The sequence below is a fragment of the Lipotes vexillifer genome, unplaced genomic scaffold (genome assembly GCF_000442215.2).
Source record: "Lipotes vexillifer unplaced genomic scaffold, Lipotes_vexillifer_v1.1 scaffold1017, whole genome shotgun sequence".
In the NCBI taxonomy this organism is placed as follows: domain Eukaryota; kingdom Metazoa; phylum Chordata; class Mammalia; order Artiodactyla; family Lipotidae; genus Lipotes; species Lipotes vexillifer.
Window position 1 is genome coordinate 219,927 of NW_006772141.1, and position 18,435 is coordinate 238,361.

The following is an 18,435-nucleotide window of genomic DNA, read 5'->3' on the forward strand; positions in this document are numbered from 1 at the left end:
AAAAAAAAAAAAAAAAAAAAAAAAAAATGTACGTGAACGTGCATATGGGCATTGTTCTGGGAAAAACAAAAATCAATCCAGAGTTTTCATCAGATTCTCAGAAAGGGTTAAAAACTATTGCTCCAAAAGTTTACAATCTAATATGTCATCAAATATCACTATGAATAAAAAAGTACTTACTTGAAAATACTTCATTATTGTTTAAAATTAAAAATTTACTAAGGTAAAATTCTCTAAGTTCTTGTACTAATACAAAATAGAAAGGCCTAATATGTAAACCAATTAATTTATAAAACTTAAGCTAGTGCTCACTGACTTTACTACCTAACTAAATGCTTATAACACCCTTCCCACTAGTAAACTTAAAGCCCCTTAGAACAAAGGCTATTTGTATTCTCAGCATCTAGAAAAATATCTGGTGTAACAGAGACTTTATAAATGTTTGATAAATGAATGAATGAATCTCAGGAGGCACAATTTTACCAAATTATAGTCAATAAGAATTTACTAACTGCTTGGTGACGGCAACTGTGAAGAATGCAAAACACCTTTGGACTTGGAGCCAAAAAAGTCCCAGCAAGGCCACTTATCTCTCTTGAGTTTCACTTTTTTCATCTTTAAAAACATGACTATGTGCCTATCTCAAGGGTTACTGTGCAGATATTAACAGAGATAATACATGTGAAAAGCTCTAGTAAGCATAAAGTTTTTTTAATCTAGGATTATTTTTAAATGCAGTTCTTGTTTTTAAATATAGTATTACACATTTCAGAAGACAAGTTCTACTTGTAAGCAGAAGGACAACTCAAGAAATTATATATAAATATGAAATGATGTAGCATAGAAAAATTATTAACTTTTCACATAAACATTTTACACGTTTGCATTTAGGCTTAACTTTTAAAAGTCTAAAACAGTGCCTTGAACAGAGTAGGTACCCAATAGTTACCAGTTGACTATTTACCATGAGTATGGCCTTTGAGATGAGTTAGTTATTATATTTTTAATTTAACTGAAGAGCTTATCCACAAAAATATTTATATTATTTTATTTATAAATATTTCATTTATTTAAATTAATCCACAATCTCTCAATTATTATGCACCAACAGTCTAATCATACTTGAAAAACTTTTGGTAAGAAAAAGAAATTATTAGTGGAATAAAGCTGAACTCAGGCACTCACATATTGAAGTTTATTCGTATGAGATACTTAATATATGAGATAGATTCTTGGGATTTGTACTTTATTTCCCAACACTTTTACAATAACTTACCAATTTGGCTGATGAGTTGCCTGAACTGATCAAGGTAGCTTTGTCCCTCTGGGGTTATTCCAAGTTTTCTGATGCCTCGATTGAATTTTTCTGCTCTTTCAAAAGGATACTAGAGGGATAATTTGAAGACTACCATTATTAACAAAGACCCCTAAAACATAAAATGCCTACCATGACAATACCACTGTCCTTTCTAATTTTGTATTTCCATTGTGCTTAAAAAAAGTCACTTAAGTCTAATGACAAAAAATTTATAGCACAAAAACTACCAATATTCAAGGTCAATACAAATTAAATAAGGAGAATAATTATTAATGCCACCAACTTTAGGTTTTCCACCAACATTATTTGTCTCCCTAGACCCAACAACTCTGTCAGATAGATAAAAGAAATCAATTCCTCCTAGAAACATTTGTTCAGAAATGTGTGACCAAGTTTCCACGGCCTGAGAAGTATCAGGGATTTATAATTTTTCAAGTCTTAGCCCATTAAAAGATTCAGAAAATTACTCATTTTATATTAATAAAAAATGGAAACAATACTTATCCAACAACAGTATTATTATTTATTTCTCTAAACACTAGTAACTTCTGTTCCAATAAAGAGGAGAGTGAATATAATTTTGTACTGATAACTCTAATTTGTCATTTTAATAATTATTTCACCAGAAAGTAATATTTTGCTGCTCTGACACTGAAAAGAACTAAACTAGTGTATAAAAGGGCTGGAACTAGGTGATGCTTAAGACAGTTCTGGATGTGGCACATCAAACGTTAAGATCCATCTAAGCCTGTTGGTTCTCCATCCACACGGCTATATGCCTCTGTACTGTTACCACTTGCAATTCATTTCACTATGGGAAAACTTAGCCCTGAGGGTGAAGGGAAAATGACATTCTTATAAATTATAGATGGGACTGTCAGTTGGTACAGTATTTTTAGAGTACTTGGCAATATGTATCAGAATTTTAAATACTCAAGTTCTTTGCCCTTTTCCTCTTCAAGGAATCTGTCTTTCAAAAATATTTGAACACACAGATAAATGTTCAAAGATGTTATGTGTAGCACCATTTGTAACACAGAAAAATCAGAAAAAACTAAATATCCACTCAGTAGGAGAAGGTTAAAGGAGTTACAGTATACATCTTTACTGTATACTATCTATACTATACTATAGTAACTCTTTACTATCAACTCTATAAGTACTGACATGTGATAAGCACACTGCAAAACAGTATGTTTAGTTTTAGTCCACTTTTGTTAAGAAAAAAAAGCAGTATTTGTAATGCACAAATACATGTTTATCGCACAGACATCTGGAGGGCAACATAACACTGTTAATAGCAACTGCCTCCAGAAAATGAAACTGGAAGGAAAGAGAAACGAAGGAGGATATTTAGTTTATGCACTCTATATTGCCTAAATGTTTCAAAATGAGTATGTTCTGCTTGTGTATTATTTTAAAATAAAGAAAGGTAAGACCTGACTACATTGATCATTTAATTTTTCCTTACACTTTTGTTTACAGTGAATGCAAAGAGTAAGAAATTGCAAGGGAAAATATAGAAAATAGGAAGCCAAATCAAGGAGACGTTATGTGAAAAATAATAAAGAAAAAAAAAACCCAAAAGAAAAAAAACCCCATAATGAATTTTAGCATAACCATTTGCCATACAGGCAAACCTTGGAGATACTGCAGGTTTGGTTCAAGACCACCACAATGAAGCAAATATCGCAATAAAGTAACATGAATTTTTTGGTTTCCCAGTGCATATAAAAGTTATGTTTACATTGCACTGCAGTCTATTAAGTGTGCGATACCATTATGTGTAAAAAAAAAAAGTACATGCCTTAATTTAAAAATACTTTATTACTAAAAAATGCTAACCATCATCTGAAAACACAGGTTTGCCACAAACCAATTTGTAAGAAAGGCAGTATCTGAGAAGCACAATAAAGCAGAGCACAGTAATTAAGGTATGCTTATATACTCAACAGTTGAATCAAACTACCTTAAAAAGAATATGTAAAAATACCTTATGATCATTTTGGTCCTTGATTTCCCTGAAAAACCGAATATCTTTAATCAATCTGGATTTGATATGTTCATCATACATAAATTGGCTAAATATATAGAACTTCTTTTTCAAAAACTGGTAGGTGAAATTAACCTATAAAATTAAAATTTCAAACATTGGAGAACGTTATGAAAATTAATTTCAAATCAATATTACTGAATAAAATAATCTATTTATAAAGTCTAATTCATGTTGGACCTGAATTTTTTAAATAAATGAAGTTGTTTTTGCCCAAGTTTACAGAGCTTTCTAAAAGCTCCCCTTAAATATTTTTATGACACAAAAGGAAAAAAGAAATTAAAAAAATGGAAAATACTTTCATAATAAGACTAAGAGCTATAGTGAGAATCATAAACCAGATTTGATGCTCTAGTTTTCAAGTCATAAACCACACTCAGAAGCTTCTATGTTCCACCATTCATAAGATTACTTATTACTAATCTACATGTCTAAAACAATACTAAAGTAAGAAACATGGTGCTCTTTGACCTTTCCTGAAGGAAGAGAGTAAACATTCTATTATTTATCCATAAATATTTTGAGCACCTCTTATGTACAAGGCAATGTGCCTGCTCTCATGCTAGACACGGTCATCATCATGAAGTGTATATTCTAGTAGGACAGGCATTTTAAGACAAGTATATGTTAAATAAACTATTATATCTCAACTGCAATAATTTCTAAAATGAGAAGTATAGGTGTTCTGAGAATGGGTTAAAAGGCCCTGACCTAGACTCAGAAAACACTGAAAAAGTAGGATTGGAGCTGAGATTAAAGTCAAAATAACAAGATTAATTCTGACCTATAGATGAAAGCCTTGTACTAATTTCCATCCCCACCACCCTCAAATATTACTAATTATTTTTGCACATGTATGCCCTTTTTAACAGTCTTCATCACCCAGTTATATAAATGCATGCTTTCTCAGAACTTTTCCTGTGGCTTAAACATTGCTTTTTCTTGATATCCTCAGCAGTAGTAGTCTTAAAAGTAGTCTCTTCTTTACCCTTTCCATTCCTTTTTTTCCATACACTTATTTATTCATTCATTCATGGCTGCGTTGGGTCTTTGTTGCTGCACGGGCTCTCTCTAGTTGCGGTGAATGGGAGCTATGCTTCGTTGTGGTGCGCAGGCTTCTCATTGTGGTGGCTTCTCTTGTTGCAGAGCACGGGCTCTATAGCGCGTGGGCTTCACTAGTTGTGGTGCACGGGCTTAGTTGCTCTGCGGCATGTGGGATCTTCCTAGACCAGGGCTCGAACCCGTGTCTCCTGCACTGGCAGGCAGATTCTTAAGCACTGCACCACCAGGGAAGCCCATATCCTTTCCATTCTTAAGAGTGGGTAACTCTGCCAGCCTCTGATCTTATTTCTTCTATGCTCACCTCATCATCACCAGACATCAGGAATTTACATTCATTAGTGTGGTTAACTGATTAACAACTGTTTTTCCTGCTAGAGTACAATTACTATGACAGCAGGAAATGTCTTGTTTTTCTTATCCCAGTGCCCAGCACAGTGCCTGAGACACATAAAATATAAGCATAATTGTATCTGTTACATGAATGAGTGTTTGACAGATGAGGTCAAAGAAGAGTTTGATCCTTAAAGGTTCAGAGTTTATTCATCCTGAAAGGCTCAGACATCTCTACATGGATAACTCCTTGTTTTAAATTTGAAACTCTGACTACCTATGGCCCCTTCCTCTATTGATAACCACTAACATTACTTATCAGCTCAAAGACTTCAATGGCTTCCCCACTACACTAAAATGGTCCCTATGTAACTTTCCAGTCATGTAACTTCTCCCTATTCCCTTACTCCCAAATACGCTTAATAACACTTTACTATTTAAACATTTGCATTCTTCTTTCCTCAAGGAGAAACTGTGGCCTGAAAACCAGGTAAATTTAAAGACTTCTCTTTTTCCACTGAAGGAAACATAGCATATAAGCTCAAATGATTCTTGCAAGTGACTGAATGCCCATTTCTAAGAAGATTCAAGATATTTTTTCAGCAAATTACTATTTTTATAGATATCAAATAACTAGTAAACGCCCTCCCAAAAAAAGAGCATGACTGATGTTAAATAAACTATCAATGATTTGCTTTCAGAAGCAACTTACAGAAAATATCAAACAATCCACCCAGATATATACTTATACTGATGTCCTCAAATCTCCAATGTTATTTATAATGATGATCTTAAGATGGTAAAACATTCTAAAGTGCCTTTTTTTGTTTTTAAGATTTTTTTTGATGTGGACCATTTTTAAAGTCTTTATTGAATTTGTTACAATACTGCTTCTGTTTTATGTTTTGGATTTTTTGGCCGTGAGGCATGTGGCATCTTAGCTCCCCGACCAGGGATCAAACTCACACCACCTGCATTGGAAGGAGAAGTCTTAGCCACTGGCCCGCCAGGGAAGTCCCTAAGGTGACTTTTGAATTACAAAGCTTCCATGACATCTAACACAATTTCAGTGACAGACATTTTAATTATACCAAACAGAAAAATGGAGATTAAGGTATAATATAAACAAGGAATAATGTATATTTACCAGAATATTTGATGAAAAAAACTACTTTTCAAACTACCAAATTCAACAGGGGTCTATTACCCACACAACCCCCCTCCCAGAAGGTTCTTACTGTTGTATTCATGATTCCTGTGCCATGTGTTCGAATTGAATTAGCAATATGCCGAATGTTAATAGTGTTCAAATGTTTGTTATTGCTTGTTCGTTCAATAAAAATCTGTAATAAAACAAACACAATCAATAGCAAACACTGGCCAGTTAACCCAAGAATTTTACAATTTTATTTTATTAAAGATAATTGAAAAGTCATTCAAAATGATAATACAGTCAAAGCAAAGGAATAAACAAGATCTCTAAACAATTATTTTTTGTCTTCTTTATTTTACTAACTTGCACTATTGAGAATCAATTCTTTGCCCCTCAGCCTTTCTACATTAAAAAAATTTTTCTTGCACGCACATTATGGTCATCTTATCCTTGACAAAGGAGGCAAGAATACACAATGGAGAAAAGACAGCCTCTTCAATAAGTGGTGCAGCTACATGTAAAAGAACGAAACTAGAACACTTCCTAACACCATACACAAAAATAAACTTAAAATGGATTAAAGACCTAAATGTAAGGCCACACACTATAAAACTCGTAGAGGAAAACACTCTATGACATAAATCACAGCAAGATCCTTTTTGACCCACCTCCTAGAGTAATGGAAACAAAACCAAAAATAAACAAATGGGACCTAATGAAACTTAAAAGCTTTTGCACCACAAACGAAACCATAAACAAGACAAAAAGACAACCCGCAGAATGGGAGAAAATATTTGCAAACAAAGCAACTGACAAAGGATTAATCTCCAAAATATACAAGCAGCTCATGCAGCTCAATATCAAAAAAACACAACCCAATGGAAAAATGGGTGGAAGACCTAAACAGACATTTCTCTAAAGAAGACATACAGATTGCCAACACACACGTGAAAGAATGCTCAACATCACTAATCATTAGAGAAATGCTAATCAAAACAACAGTGAGGTATCACCTCACACCGGTCAGAATGGCCATCATCAAAAAATCTACAAACAAAAAATGCTGGAGAGGGTGTGGAGAAAAGGGAGGGAACTCTCCTGCACTGTTGGTGGGAATGTAAATTGATACAGCCACTATGGAGAACAGTATGAAGGTTCCTTAAAAAATTAGAACTAGAACTACCATATGACCCAGCAATCCCAGTACTGGGCATATACCCTGAGAAAACCATAATTCAAAAAGAGTCATGTACCACAATGCTCACTGCAGCACTATTTACAATAGCCAGGACATGGAAGCAACCTAAATCTCCATCGACAGATGAATAGATAAAGAAGATGTGGCACATTTATACAATGGACTATTACTCAGTTGTAGAAAGGAACAAAATTGGGTTATTTGTAATGAGGTGGATGGACCTAGAGTCTGTCATACAGAGTGAAGTAAGTCAGAAAGAGAAAAACAAATACCATATGCCAACGCACATATATGGAATCTAAAAAAATGGTACTGATGAACCTAGTGGCAGGGCAGGAATAAAGACACAGACGTAGAGAATGGACTTGAGGACATGGGGGTGGGGGGAAGGGGAAGCTGGGACAAAGTGAGAGAGTAGCACTGACATATATACACTACCAAATGTAAAATGGATGGCTAGTGGGAAACTGGTGCCTAGCACAGGGAGATCACCTCAATGCTTTGTGACAACCTAGAGGGGTGGGATAGGGAGGGTGGGACGGAGGCTAAAGAGGGAGGGGATATGGGGATATATGTATACATATAGCTGATTGACTCTGCTGTATAGCAGAAACTAACACAACATTGTAAAGCAATTATACTCCAATAAAGATTTAAACAAAATTTTTTTAATAAAAAAAATTTTTTCCTGAAACTCACTCACTTGATTGTTGAGATTATAGAGGTATCGAGACACAAATATATGAATGTTTCTCATAATTTCCAAGACATCCAGGCCCTACAAAACAATCCACAAAGAAGTTCTATTAATATTAGTTTAAAATAATCAGACATATCAACATAGTGACTTACTGCTTATACCAAGTGTCCCAATATTTTTAAATTATTTTATAACAACTATACAAAAAGTACAACCGAAGGTTAAAAAGAGCCTTCAGACATGTACAGTTAGGACTATCTGCTTGGGGAAATCTGACTGCTTGTTATCTTATTCCTTTTGTGTAGACAGAAATGGTTAAATTTAAAATTTCAAAGATCCATGACTCACAATCATTTCGCTACCACTCTTGAGAATATTTGTCTTCCCAAGGATCTTTTCTATATTTTTTTGCAAAGTAAACTAACGGCCAGATTATAAAAATAGATTTTAGAATCTATTTTAGATTCTAAAAGATTCTAAAATAATAGCCAGATTCTGACTATTATTCTATATATAATAGCCAGAATATGTGTATTATATATAAACAGTATACATTTATAAAATATATACTACTTTTCAGGCACTGTGCAAGGTTCTTTATATGGAATTCTCCAATATGAGGTATTCTTCTTAATTCCACAGCTGAAGAAAATGAAGCTAAGGGAGTTCCGCAAGGAAACTAAGAAGAGGCAGAACCCAGGGATTTAAAAAAATCTAATTCCAAATCCTTATGCTTCTTTTAATCATACTAGACCACTTTTAATATACAAGTTACCTAACAAGAATCCTTCATTCTTCAGTTATTACTCTAATACCTAATGGTATCATACAAACTGTTCCATAGCTTTTCTAATTGGGGCTCAAAGTAATATCACAATACCCCTTTGATTAAGCTTTTATAAATTTTCTCATGTTTTAATCTAAAAATTTATTTACTCATTTTTTTCTCCCACATGAGCTGAGACTGTTTTTATTTCTGTATCCCTAAATGTAGTTCAGTGTCTAGCACATTTTCAGTAAATATTAAATTTATAAATAAATGAATGAAAGGATATACAAACTGATCCTGCAATTGGTCCCTGTATATGCAGTAAGATGAATGAAAAATTATGATCTTCAACTTTTGGAACTGAATTAAGATTTTTTGGTAAATATTAACTGGATTATCTTAGAAAGAATTACATGCACATTAACTGAAAACAAACCTTTGCACTCATGAGATACTACTATACTGTAAATTAGCTTATTGAATTAGTAAACCTAAATAATTGTTTGCACTCCTCATTTTAAGACAAATACAATTACGTAAATTTAACTAATTTTCTAAGATATTAAAGCTTATATATTATTGTATCTAGGTTTAAAATCCTTAACTGTCACCTTGATTAAACTTTTTAAAATTCGGCAGAAGTCACCTCACTATCCCGAAAAGCTGTAAATAAATCTGTATATTTCAAATTTTCAACAAAAGGAAAAGTATAAACATTTGGAAGGCTGTGGTAAATTCTTTCATAAAGCAATTTAGCACCGTCTAATTTTTTATTCTTCTCAAGTATGAGATTTTTTCTTGGAATATAAACATGTACTAAATAAAGTAAAAAGAAAGAATTTTTCTTAGAGAAATACTGTTATCATGCTACTATCAGACTATACCAAGAACAGCTTATACTATACCTGTTCCAAAGTCTGACTAGGAAGATGTGCCTCGGTCATAACCAATCCATAACGCTGAGTAGCTATATTTCTCATTTCACTGTAAGTGGCCCAGTCGTGAAGAGCTACTGTTGTTAGATTGTAGAAAGTCTTGTCTAGGTAGTGAGTTACATAAGCTTAAAAAAAAAAAAACAATCAAAACTTTTCTGATTCATGAACAGTAGGAAAGGAAGAGAAATGAAACTAAAAAGGAAACAACCTGTCTTTGAACATTAAATTTCTTCCTTTAAGGTGCTAGGAAAATAAAAATGAAGAAACAAAAAGGAATTCAAGAATAAATGCACTAATACAAAGAAAGATTTTTTCAAGGTTTCGTTTTTGTTATTTGCTCTTTAACAGGGCAAACAGATATAGAATATGACCCTAAGAAGGAAACCAGAACACTCACCTCGAATGTCAATGAAACGATTGAAAAACCGAATTGGATTCAGAGAGAAAAAAAGGGCCAGGTCTTTCATGCCAACTTTGAAAGGGTTTCTGTCATCCAGCTTTAAATGAGTATGCACAGAAAGTCGCAGGTCCTTCTCTATTTCTTTGCACAACTTGTCCAGCAAATGCTATTCAAAAACAAATTGCTATCTTAATTTTTCAAAATAATATTCTAATTGTATTATTCTTCTAGGTGTCTATGTTCTCACTGTTAGAGCTTTAATATCTGTGCAATGATGAAAAAATTTGTCAAACTGGTTTAAGAGTCTAAATACTCTATGGTAAAATATTATTTTATTGGGAGAGTGAAATTATTTTGCTATCTATTGAAAATCAATGATTATTTTTGACCAGGGAGCAGGCAGTTAGATGAGTTCTAATGAATTCATTAGTATTTTAAGTATAACACCCTTGAAAAAAAAATCAAAAGGTAACGTCTGATGGCTTCATTACAAGAAACATGAATATACAATATAAAGCAAAAAATTTATAGAAACTGGCAACAAAGGAGGAAAGGTCCTGAGAATATGCAAGAGAGAAAAATCTTTAAAAGCTTCCTTGTAATAATCATTAAAAAAAAAAATCACAAAACTCATTGAGCTAAAGGCAATGAAATTAATCATTTTTTCTGGTGTACCACGGGGTTCTAAGTACTGGCCAGACATGTATCTTATTTCTAAATACAAGTATTTAATATGAGAAATTATATTTAAAAATTTCACAATTTTATCAAACCTATATACGGTTTATATTGTGAAGTTTACTCATTTTTAATTCCTCCCTCCATATAAAAATACTGCTAGTTGGAAATTTAATTTTAAAGATATCAGTGTTTAAAATACACACTTCATTAAAACAGGGACGGATGTACTATACTGCACTCAAATTATCTGTTACACAAGTAATAGGCTTTATACTTTTAAATATAAAATATTTCAGTCATTAGCTTTCCAAATGAAATTCAATAAAACATTAGTAGTTAAGTTACCTTAACTATATGACCATTAGCTGCAGACAATAGTCAAACCAACTTTTGCATTTGCATTCTTCTAACAAACAGAACTTTAAATTCAAATATACTACTTACTAAAGTAAAAAAGTTTTCCAAATTCCTGGATTTCTATATTAAAAATTAGGAATTAAAGACCAATTTAGCACAATAGTGATAGTTCCTTTGTGATTTACAATAATAATCTTAAATTTGTGAAAGCCTGCTTCAATCCAAAAAGTTTTTCTAAACATTGCATTCTAGACACGTTTTAAGCTTTTCAATCTCAAAATATGTTACCTCATTTAAAATTGCCATGATTTCCTTGTCATAGCAATCCAGAAGTACTTCATAGGACTCTAAATGCCTTGCATGCATCATAGCAGGTACACAGTCACGTAAAGCACTGAACATGTACTAAGACGAAAAGTAGAATGTACATGAATTTAGAAAAATTACATTTCTAAATTATATTACAAAGGTTAATTACCTACCTTAAAAGACAACACCTCAATCTGAAGGCTTTTTTATACATGACTATCTTACTTTCCTAAGTAAGAGTCGAATTTTATTCTCAGAAGCATATACTTTAAGTATACAAAAAATTCACATTAACTTATCCTTTTCCTACCTTGATCATTCAAATACACTCATTTCCATAAAGAAATGGAAAGATCTGAACAACATATAACTTACTGACAAATAAGTCATATTATTTTGACACAAACTAAAACCCAGTGCAATGAGAATGATTAGGAATATGAGAAGAGTGAAATATATATTAATTCATTAGTAGTAATATAAAATTTATCTAAGACTATATAAATTTTATTGAATATGCATAGCACTGTTAAAAAACAGCATCAGCAGTTTTAAAACAGTTTATTAAATGATCTATTTTTAAATTAATTAAAGTGGTTTACACAGTGACTAAAAAATTGATGGGTTTATTCTATACATTATTCTTTACTTACATGTAATCTGGCTGCATCAACAGCATTTTCATATACATCATCTAAATAAATTGGGAAGACAGCTCGATGCCAGTATAAAAAAAAACAGTCACATTGTGTTTGGACTCTACAATGTAAAGTAATAATTAGTGGTACCAAAATTGAAGTAACCCAAAAAAATAATAAAAGGAATGACATTATGTATCATAAGGGTAAAAGCTCTGTCTTACTCTTTTGTATTCTTTACATCATTTAACCCAAAATTAGTATAGAAAAGCCACAAAATAAATATTTTTCAAATTGAACAACAGTAACAAAACACTCCAATACTCGACACTGTCAGAATTCTGCAAATACACTTCAGTTTTAAAGCATACTTAAGAAACAATATAGGGTGGGATAGGGAGAGTGGGAGGGAGGCTAAAGAGGGAGGGGATATGGGGATATATGTATACTTACAGTTCTTTCACTTTGTTGTGCAGCAGAAACTAACACAACATTGTAAAGCAATTATACTCCAATAAAAGTATTAAAAAATATATACAGATAACTTTGAGTTTAAAATAAATTTATTTTCAATATTATTTGATATGACTAGACTTACAAGACCTGCATCACATGCACCTGTCTCAAAGCTGAAATGGAGACTTTTCAAAAAACTGTGACCAAAACAATGACAACAACAACAAAAACCAGTAGCACTCAACCTGTCTATAATCTCTGCTAAGTGACTATTTCACACATTATCAGGCAACAAAATGATCATTAAGTATCTTGAGTAAAGAAGGCTCAGTATTTCTACCAAGGGTAGAAAGTTAAATGGCACTAACTACAAAAATCTGAGCTTCTCAGAACAACAAAAACGTCACGTTACAAATATGAGCATTAAATACAAATTGTGCTGAAACGTTAATTCGGCAGGGAATCAAAATTCAGAAGACCCACTTTCCCATTAAGAAACTTACTGCTTACTTAATAAAAAGAAAACAATAAAGCCACAGGAGCTATATAAATAAGCCTTCCAAAACCTAATTCATCTTAGTGATTGGCTAACCAACAATGTAATTCAAATTCATGCCCCAAATAAAATTACAGAAGACTATGTGAGATGGCTCTAAGTCTCTCACAAATAGATGAAGTCTTGTTATAAAGCAGCAATTTTAACTCCATCACAGATATACATCACAACAATCACAATATGTTCCAGGGTCTGCCAGATGCCCTAAGGGCTATATCATATTTTCTCATGTGAGTTCTTCCAAAAGCTACATCCTTACTGTAGAAGCAAAGTTAAAGAAATATGATCGCTTGTCACAGTCTACTTTTAGTCACGCTAAAGAAGTTATGAACAGGAACTAATGGTCTACCTAAGTTATATTCCTTGTCTTGCTATCCTTAAAAAAAAAAAAAAAGCCTTGATGTTTCCATTACCCCTATCTTTTGAGTATCATTACATATACCTACTTACCTTTCTCTAAGTTCACTGATAAGATCCAGCTTTTTCATGACTACTTGAAGTGGAAAGAGTTCTTCATCTTTAAATGTTTTCTATCAGGGAGGGGAAAAAGGCAGAGAAGTTGCACTTAAAAGACAGGTTTCTTAGGTCAGTAATAAGGGAAGTGTGAAACCTCAGATCTCATTTTTATTCCATAAATAATAGCAATACACTTACCATTTGTGTGCCAACACTTAGTGCCAAAGAAACAATAAGTCGTCGTTGCTTTGTGCTTGGTCCATTTAGAGTGTTTTCAGCCAAAACTAGAGCAGAGAGCACATCAAGACGCTGTTCACTATATTTTTTGTCAGAAATTACTCTTTTCTTAAAGATAAAAGAAAACAGGAAATATCAGCTTTAAATCTGAGGCAGTAACAAAAGATGCAGAAGAAAAATTTCTCAGTTATCTTTTCCATGATTCAATTTAAGAGCACTTAGACAAATACTTTCCCCGTTCAGCTTCTTGTGATGTTAGATGCTTTACTGCCATAACATTATTGTTGAGCACTGTCAGGGACAGCAAATTACTAGGCATACTTCAAAATTACCGTATTGATATAATAAGAAAATCATTTCTTAAAAGAAGATGCATCATATTTTAAAAATGCATAATATGTCATTTTTTAATAGAACTGTGTTAATGCTACAAGTTCAGAGTAAAGATAACCCAGATCACTCTAAGTAAAATCATAAAATACCATGGAGATTATAACCAAGAATACTGTGTTTGAAGAAATGGAGTACACAGGTTTAACTAGAAAACACAAATAAAACAACAGGAAGGGCAAAATAGAAAGATAATATAATTATGCTGGATACATACGAAATTTCATACCTTGGCCACGGAAATAGAATTAAGAGCCTGATGCTGAAGGTGCTGCGTTATATGTGAGACTGAATCAGCCACAACCAGGCTTCTCCTGTAGAACATATGTTCTATTGCCTAAAAAGAATCACAAGTGATTTTATGAAAATCAACTCAAAACATTTAGGTAAAATTACAGCATATCTTTATGACCTTGAGCTAGGTAAGACATTTGTAAATGAGATGCAAAAAGCACTACCATAAAGGATAAGACTGGTAAATTCAACTATACTAAATTAATGATTTCTATTTATCAAAAGTCACTATAAAGAAAATTAAAAGACAAGCCAACATATGAGAAAATATCTGCCACACACAAGGGATTAGTACACAGAATATGTAAAGACACCAAACAAATTAAACACTTTTTTTAAAAAAAGGCAAAAATTTCAATAGATAACTGAACAAAAGACATGAATATATTTTTCACAAAAGAAACACAGTTAACAGTATTAGACAAGATACCATCATTAACAATCAGGGAAATGAATGTTAAGTATAAAATCATTTATAAACACCAATGTGCACGCGCACACACACACAAACACACACAAAAGGCCGATGATACCAATGTTGGTCAGTTAGGGAACAATGGGAAGTCTAATATATTGTGGGAGGTGTGTAAACTGATAGAACTACTTTGGAAAACAATCTGGCATCATCTTGAAAAGCTGATTATGTACATATCACAGAACCCAGCAATCCACTCACAGGTATACAATACTTCAGAAAAACTTCTGCACAATTACACCAAGAGACATATACAAAAATGGCACCATTATTTATTTATAATAGCAAAAACTGGAAAAAAAACCAAAAGTCCATCCCCAGGAAAGCTACACAGTAATGAAAATTAATGAACTACAGTTACTCATCCCAACATGGTTAAGTTCAAATAAAAAATTTTGAGTAAAATGAACCAAGCCAAAGAACACATGAAGAATACATTAATACAAATTTCAAAAACATAACTAAACAATGAATGGTTGATAGATTCACTGATATGTGGCAAACTAAAAAGAAACAAGGGAATGATAAAATTCAGGGCTGTGGTTCCTCTGAGGAGGTAGGATAGGATGCGATCAGGGAGGGACAACACAGGGGCTTTGAAAATATTGGTAACATTCTATTTCCTAAGTGGGATGATAGGTTTTTAAGTGTTTATTATTTTAAAAATTATGCTTATATATTAGATATAAGATATATATGCATCTATACATATATATACTTCTGTATTTGTATTTCATAAAAAATAAATATAACTGGTAATAACTTAAAGAAAAAAATGCTAAAAATCTAAAGACACAATCTCCAAACTATCTTTATTTCCTAAGCCAATCTAAAGCCACTATTAGCAGAAATTTACTAGCAAATCTTTATTTCAGTTTTTACAAAAGGTTAAAAGTGGGCTCTCCTGCCTGTAAGGAGTTTCTTTTTTTTTATTTATACAGAGTATGCTAAGAAGCATTTTACCACATTTTCAAAAGTATTCAAATCCCAAAATTATAACACTTTCTCTAAATTACAAAATAAACAGCCTCTGCTGACTAGCCTCATATGCATTTGAATACTATAAAATAATATTAACGTCTCATGTATTTTTTTTTTCTTTGCGGTACGCAGGCCTCTCACTGTTGTGGCCTCTCCCGCTGCGGAGCACAGGCTCCGGGTGCGCAGGCTCAGTGGTCATGGCTCACGGGCCCAGCCGCTCCTCAGCATGTGGGATCTTCCCGGACCGGGGCATGAACCCGTGTCCCCTGCATCGGCAGGCGGACTCTCAACCACTGTGCCACCAGGGAAGCCCGTCTCATGTATTTTTAAAACTCATGCAACATGCTTAAAACTTCCGTGAGTAAAACTTTACCAATACTTAGGCTAATACCTTTTCATTTTCCTTCTTTTCTCTTTCACTACATGTTAACTTTTAATAAAGTTTATTGGCCATTCATAGAAAACTACTCAGAAATTTCTTTCAGTGGCTAGTTCCGTTATCCAACTGACAGATGAGTACACTTTTCCATAATTTTTTTATTCTCGTAATCAAGAAGTCAAATCTTAACCAAAAGAAAAAATCCTGCTTTAAGCTCGGGTCATTTCTCAATTATAATGGCAAGGTAAAATAATCTAAAACCTACCTTGAGAAGTTCAACAAGCCTGCATAATGCCTTAACTGATGTTTTGGTCATTGGCTTTTGCATGGACATGTAGAGATTCATTGTGGTTTTAATAATGGTACTAATACTATATGCATATAAAAAACCCTATAAAAAATAATATAAAACATTGATTAAAATCACAAGAAAAGGTTTCATTTCTTCAAGATTTCATTCTCTATGTAATAATAATTCTTCAACTTGCCAATAACTAGTGTTTTTAAAGTTCATTTTAAAGTCAGCTCTTAAGATTTTGAAATATTCTTTCTTACACACTGTTATACATGGTGGTTAAGTTTCAAAGCAGCCCTTAAAAGTTATGTAACCTATCACTTACGAGAAGTTTAGTACAGTTGACATTACAGTTAAAGAATCTTTCCATTAAAACAAGACTTTCAGAGGAACGATTTGGATGTCAGGAAGATATCTATTCATCCTTATCTTACCTGCCAGGCAAGAGGATAAAGACTCCTATCTGCTGCAGCTTAAGACAAGAGCTGAGGACTCTAAGGAAGTAGGAATTGAAAAATGAGAAGAAAGAGAGCTGCTCTCTGGCCAGTACAGATATCCAACAGTATTTCTCAGTTCCAAGCGAATCCCCATTTCTTTTTCACCCAGGACAATCCCTACTATCCATCTGCTACCATGTCCCCTGCTATGCTGGTGCTATTCAGTCTTTCTCTCCTTCCAGCCCAATAAGAACAGATTCTCTCCTATCCTTCTATTTATGAAGGAAGCCACAGGTCTTGTAACGTTTAAAAAAAAAATTTAGTGCTAGTAAACCCAGGGAAACAGTATAGAATACAAAACAGGAAAAAGGGTACTACCTCTCAAATATATTTTCATTTAGATCCAAAAAGGACACAGAGAAACATAATGATGGAGATTCTTTAGGTTTATAAAGAAGGACCAAAAAAAAGACAATGTACAGTTTAGAGATGAACTACGTTATTGTGAATATATCCAATGAGCCAGGGCAGAAGCTATATGCCAGTGATTCTCAACCTTTTTCTCCTGCTCTACCATCAGTAACAATGGCTCACTAAAGGAGTGATACCCAATGCGGGGAGAGGGGATTTTTGGGAACCAATAATAGCTCTGTGATGAAGAGATGTGATAAAATTAAGAGAACTAAGAAATGAGAGAGAAGGTAGCATCCTAAGAGGTGACAATAAAACCAAAGCTTGGGGTATACACGCAGGAAAGAGCCACAAGTCTTACCTTGTCAGCTACAGGACTATTACACCAGACTCTGCCCTAGTGCAGCACTGGGAAAAGTTAAAAAGCAGAGACAAGGAACAGCAAAAGTATAACTCTAAGGCAGGTAAAAAAAAAAGGGAGTTTCTTTTTTGTGGGGGAAAGGGGGCAGAGAACTCATGGGCCAATACCACACCATTCCTTGATGGTCATTAATTTGTGAAGGACATACACAAAAGATGTATTTTAAACATCTAAATGGGGAGGGGGGAGGTCTGGGGTCTGTTTCCGTTAAATGCAGAATAATTTGGACCAACCTTTCCACAGAAAACAACTAGGAAATCTGGGCAGAACATTTTTTAAATCTCTTGAAAAGCATCAAAGAGCTATCAAGAAAATAAGAAAATACAAGGCCAAGACCTGGGAGAAGACAGAAACCCAAAGACATGAGCCTGGCATCTGTGGCTGCTTTCCCACAGAGGCATCTGCCCATTCCCAAAGAGGGTAGTAAAGACAGAAGCCAAACCCACAAGGGAAGGAGGGTAAAAATATGAGTTCATGGCCCATCAAGGAGGGGAGGGGGTCCTGGCAAATCATCTAGGCTCTGAGTTGGGTTCTTAAAAACTACCCCCTAGAAAGTAAGCAGGAACTAGAAAAGACAGCCATCATAGAATTTAGGTCCCACGTTAAGTCACCTCAATCTATGACTGGGCTGAGGTGACCTGGGTGCTGCTTGTCCTAGACTAGCTGTGTATCAGAAGCAAAAATTAAATCCTCTCTGGAGGAAGAAAAACAATACCCAGATCCTCAATTATATCTACAGTTTTT

General features: G+C 33.6%; 1 protein-coding gene across 1 annotated transcript in view; it reads right to left on the bottom strand.

Moving 5' to 3' along the window:
* WASHC4 (WASH complex subunit 4) overlaps positions 1-18,435 on the bottom strand; it is a 51,610-nt gene that overhangs the window by 11,368 nt on the left and 21,807 nt on the right. Inside the window, exons 15-26 of the mRNA XM_007447333.1 lie at positions 16,393-16,518; positions 14,228-14,335; positions 13,570-13,716; positions 13,366-13,445; positions 11,919-12,024; positions 11,245-11,361; positions 9,916-10,084; positions 9,489-9,643; positions 7,818-7,892; positions 6,002-6,106; positions 3,312-3,446; positions 1,277-1,385 (exon numbers count right to left, since the gene is read on the bottom strand). Coding sequence (XP_007447395.1) covers positions 1,277-1,385; positions 3,312-3,446; positions 6,002-6,106; positions 7,818-7,892; positions 9,489-9,643; positions 9,916-10,084; positions 11,245-11,361; positions 11,919-12,024; positions 13,366-13,445; positions 13,570-13,716; positions 14,228-14,335; positions 16,393-16,518 — 1,432 coding nt within the window. The remainder of the gene's footprint in view (positions 1-1,276; positions 1,386-3,311; positions 3,447-6,001; positions 6,107-7,817; positions 7,893-9,488; positions 9,644-9,915; positions 10,085-11,244; positions 11,362-11,918; positions 12,025-13,365; positions 13,446-13,569; positions 13,717-14,227; positions 14,336-16,392; positions 16,519-18,435) is intronic.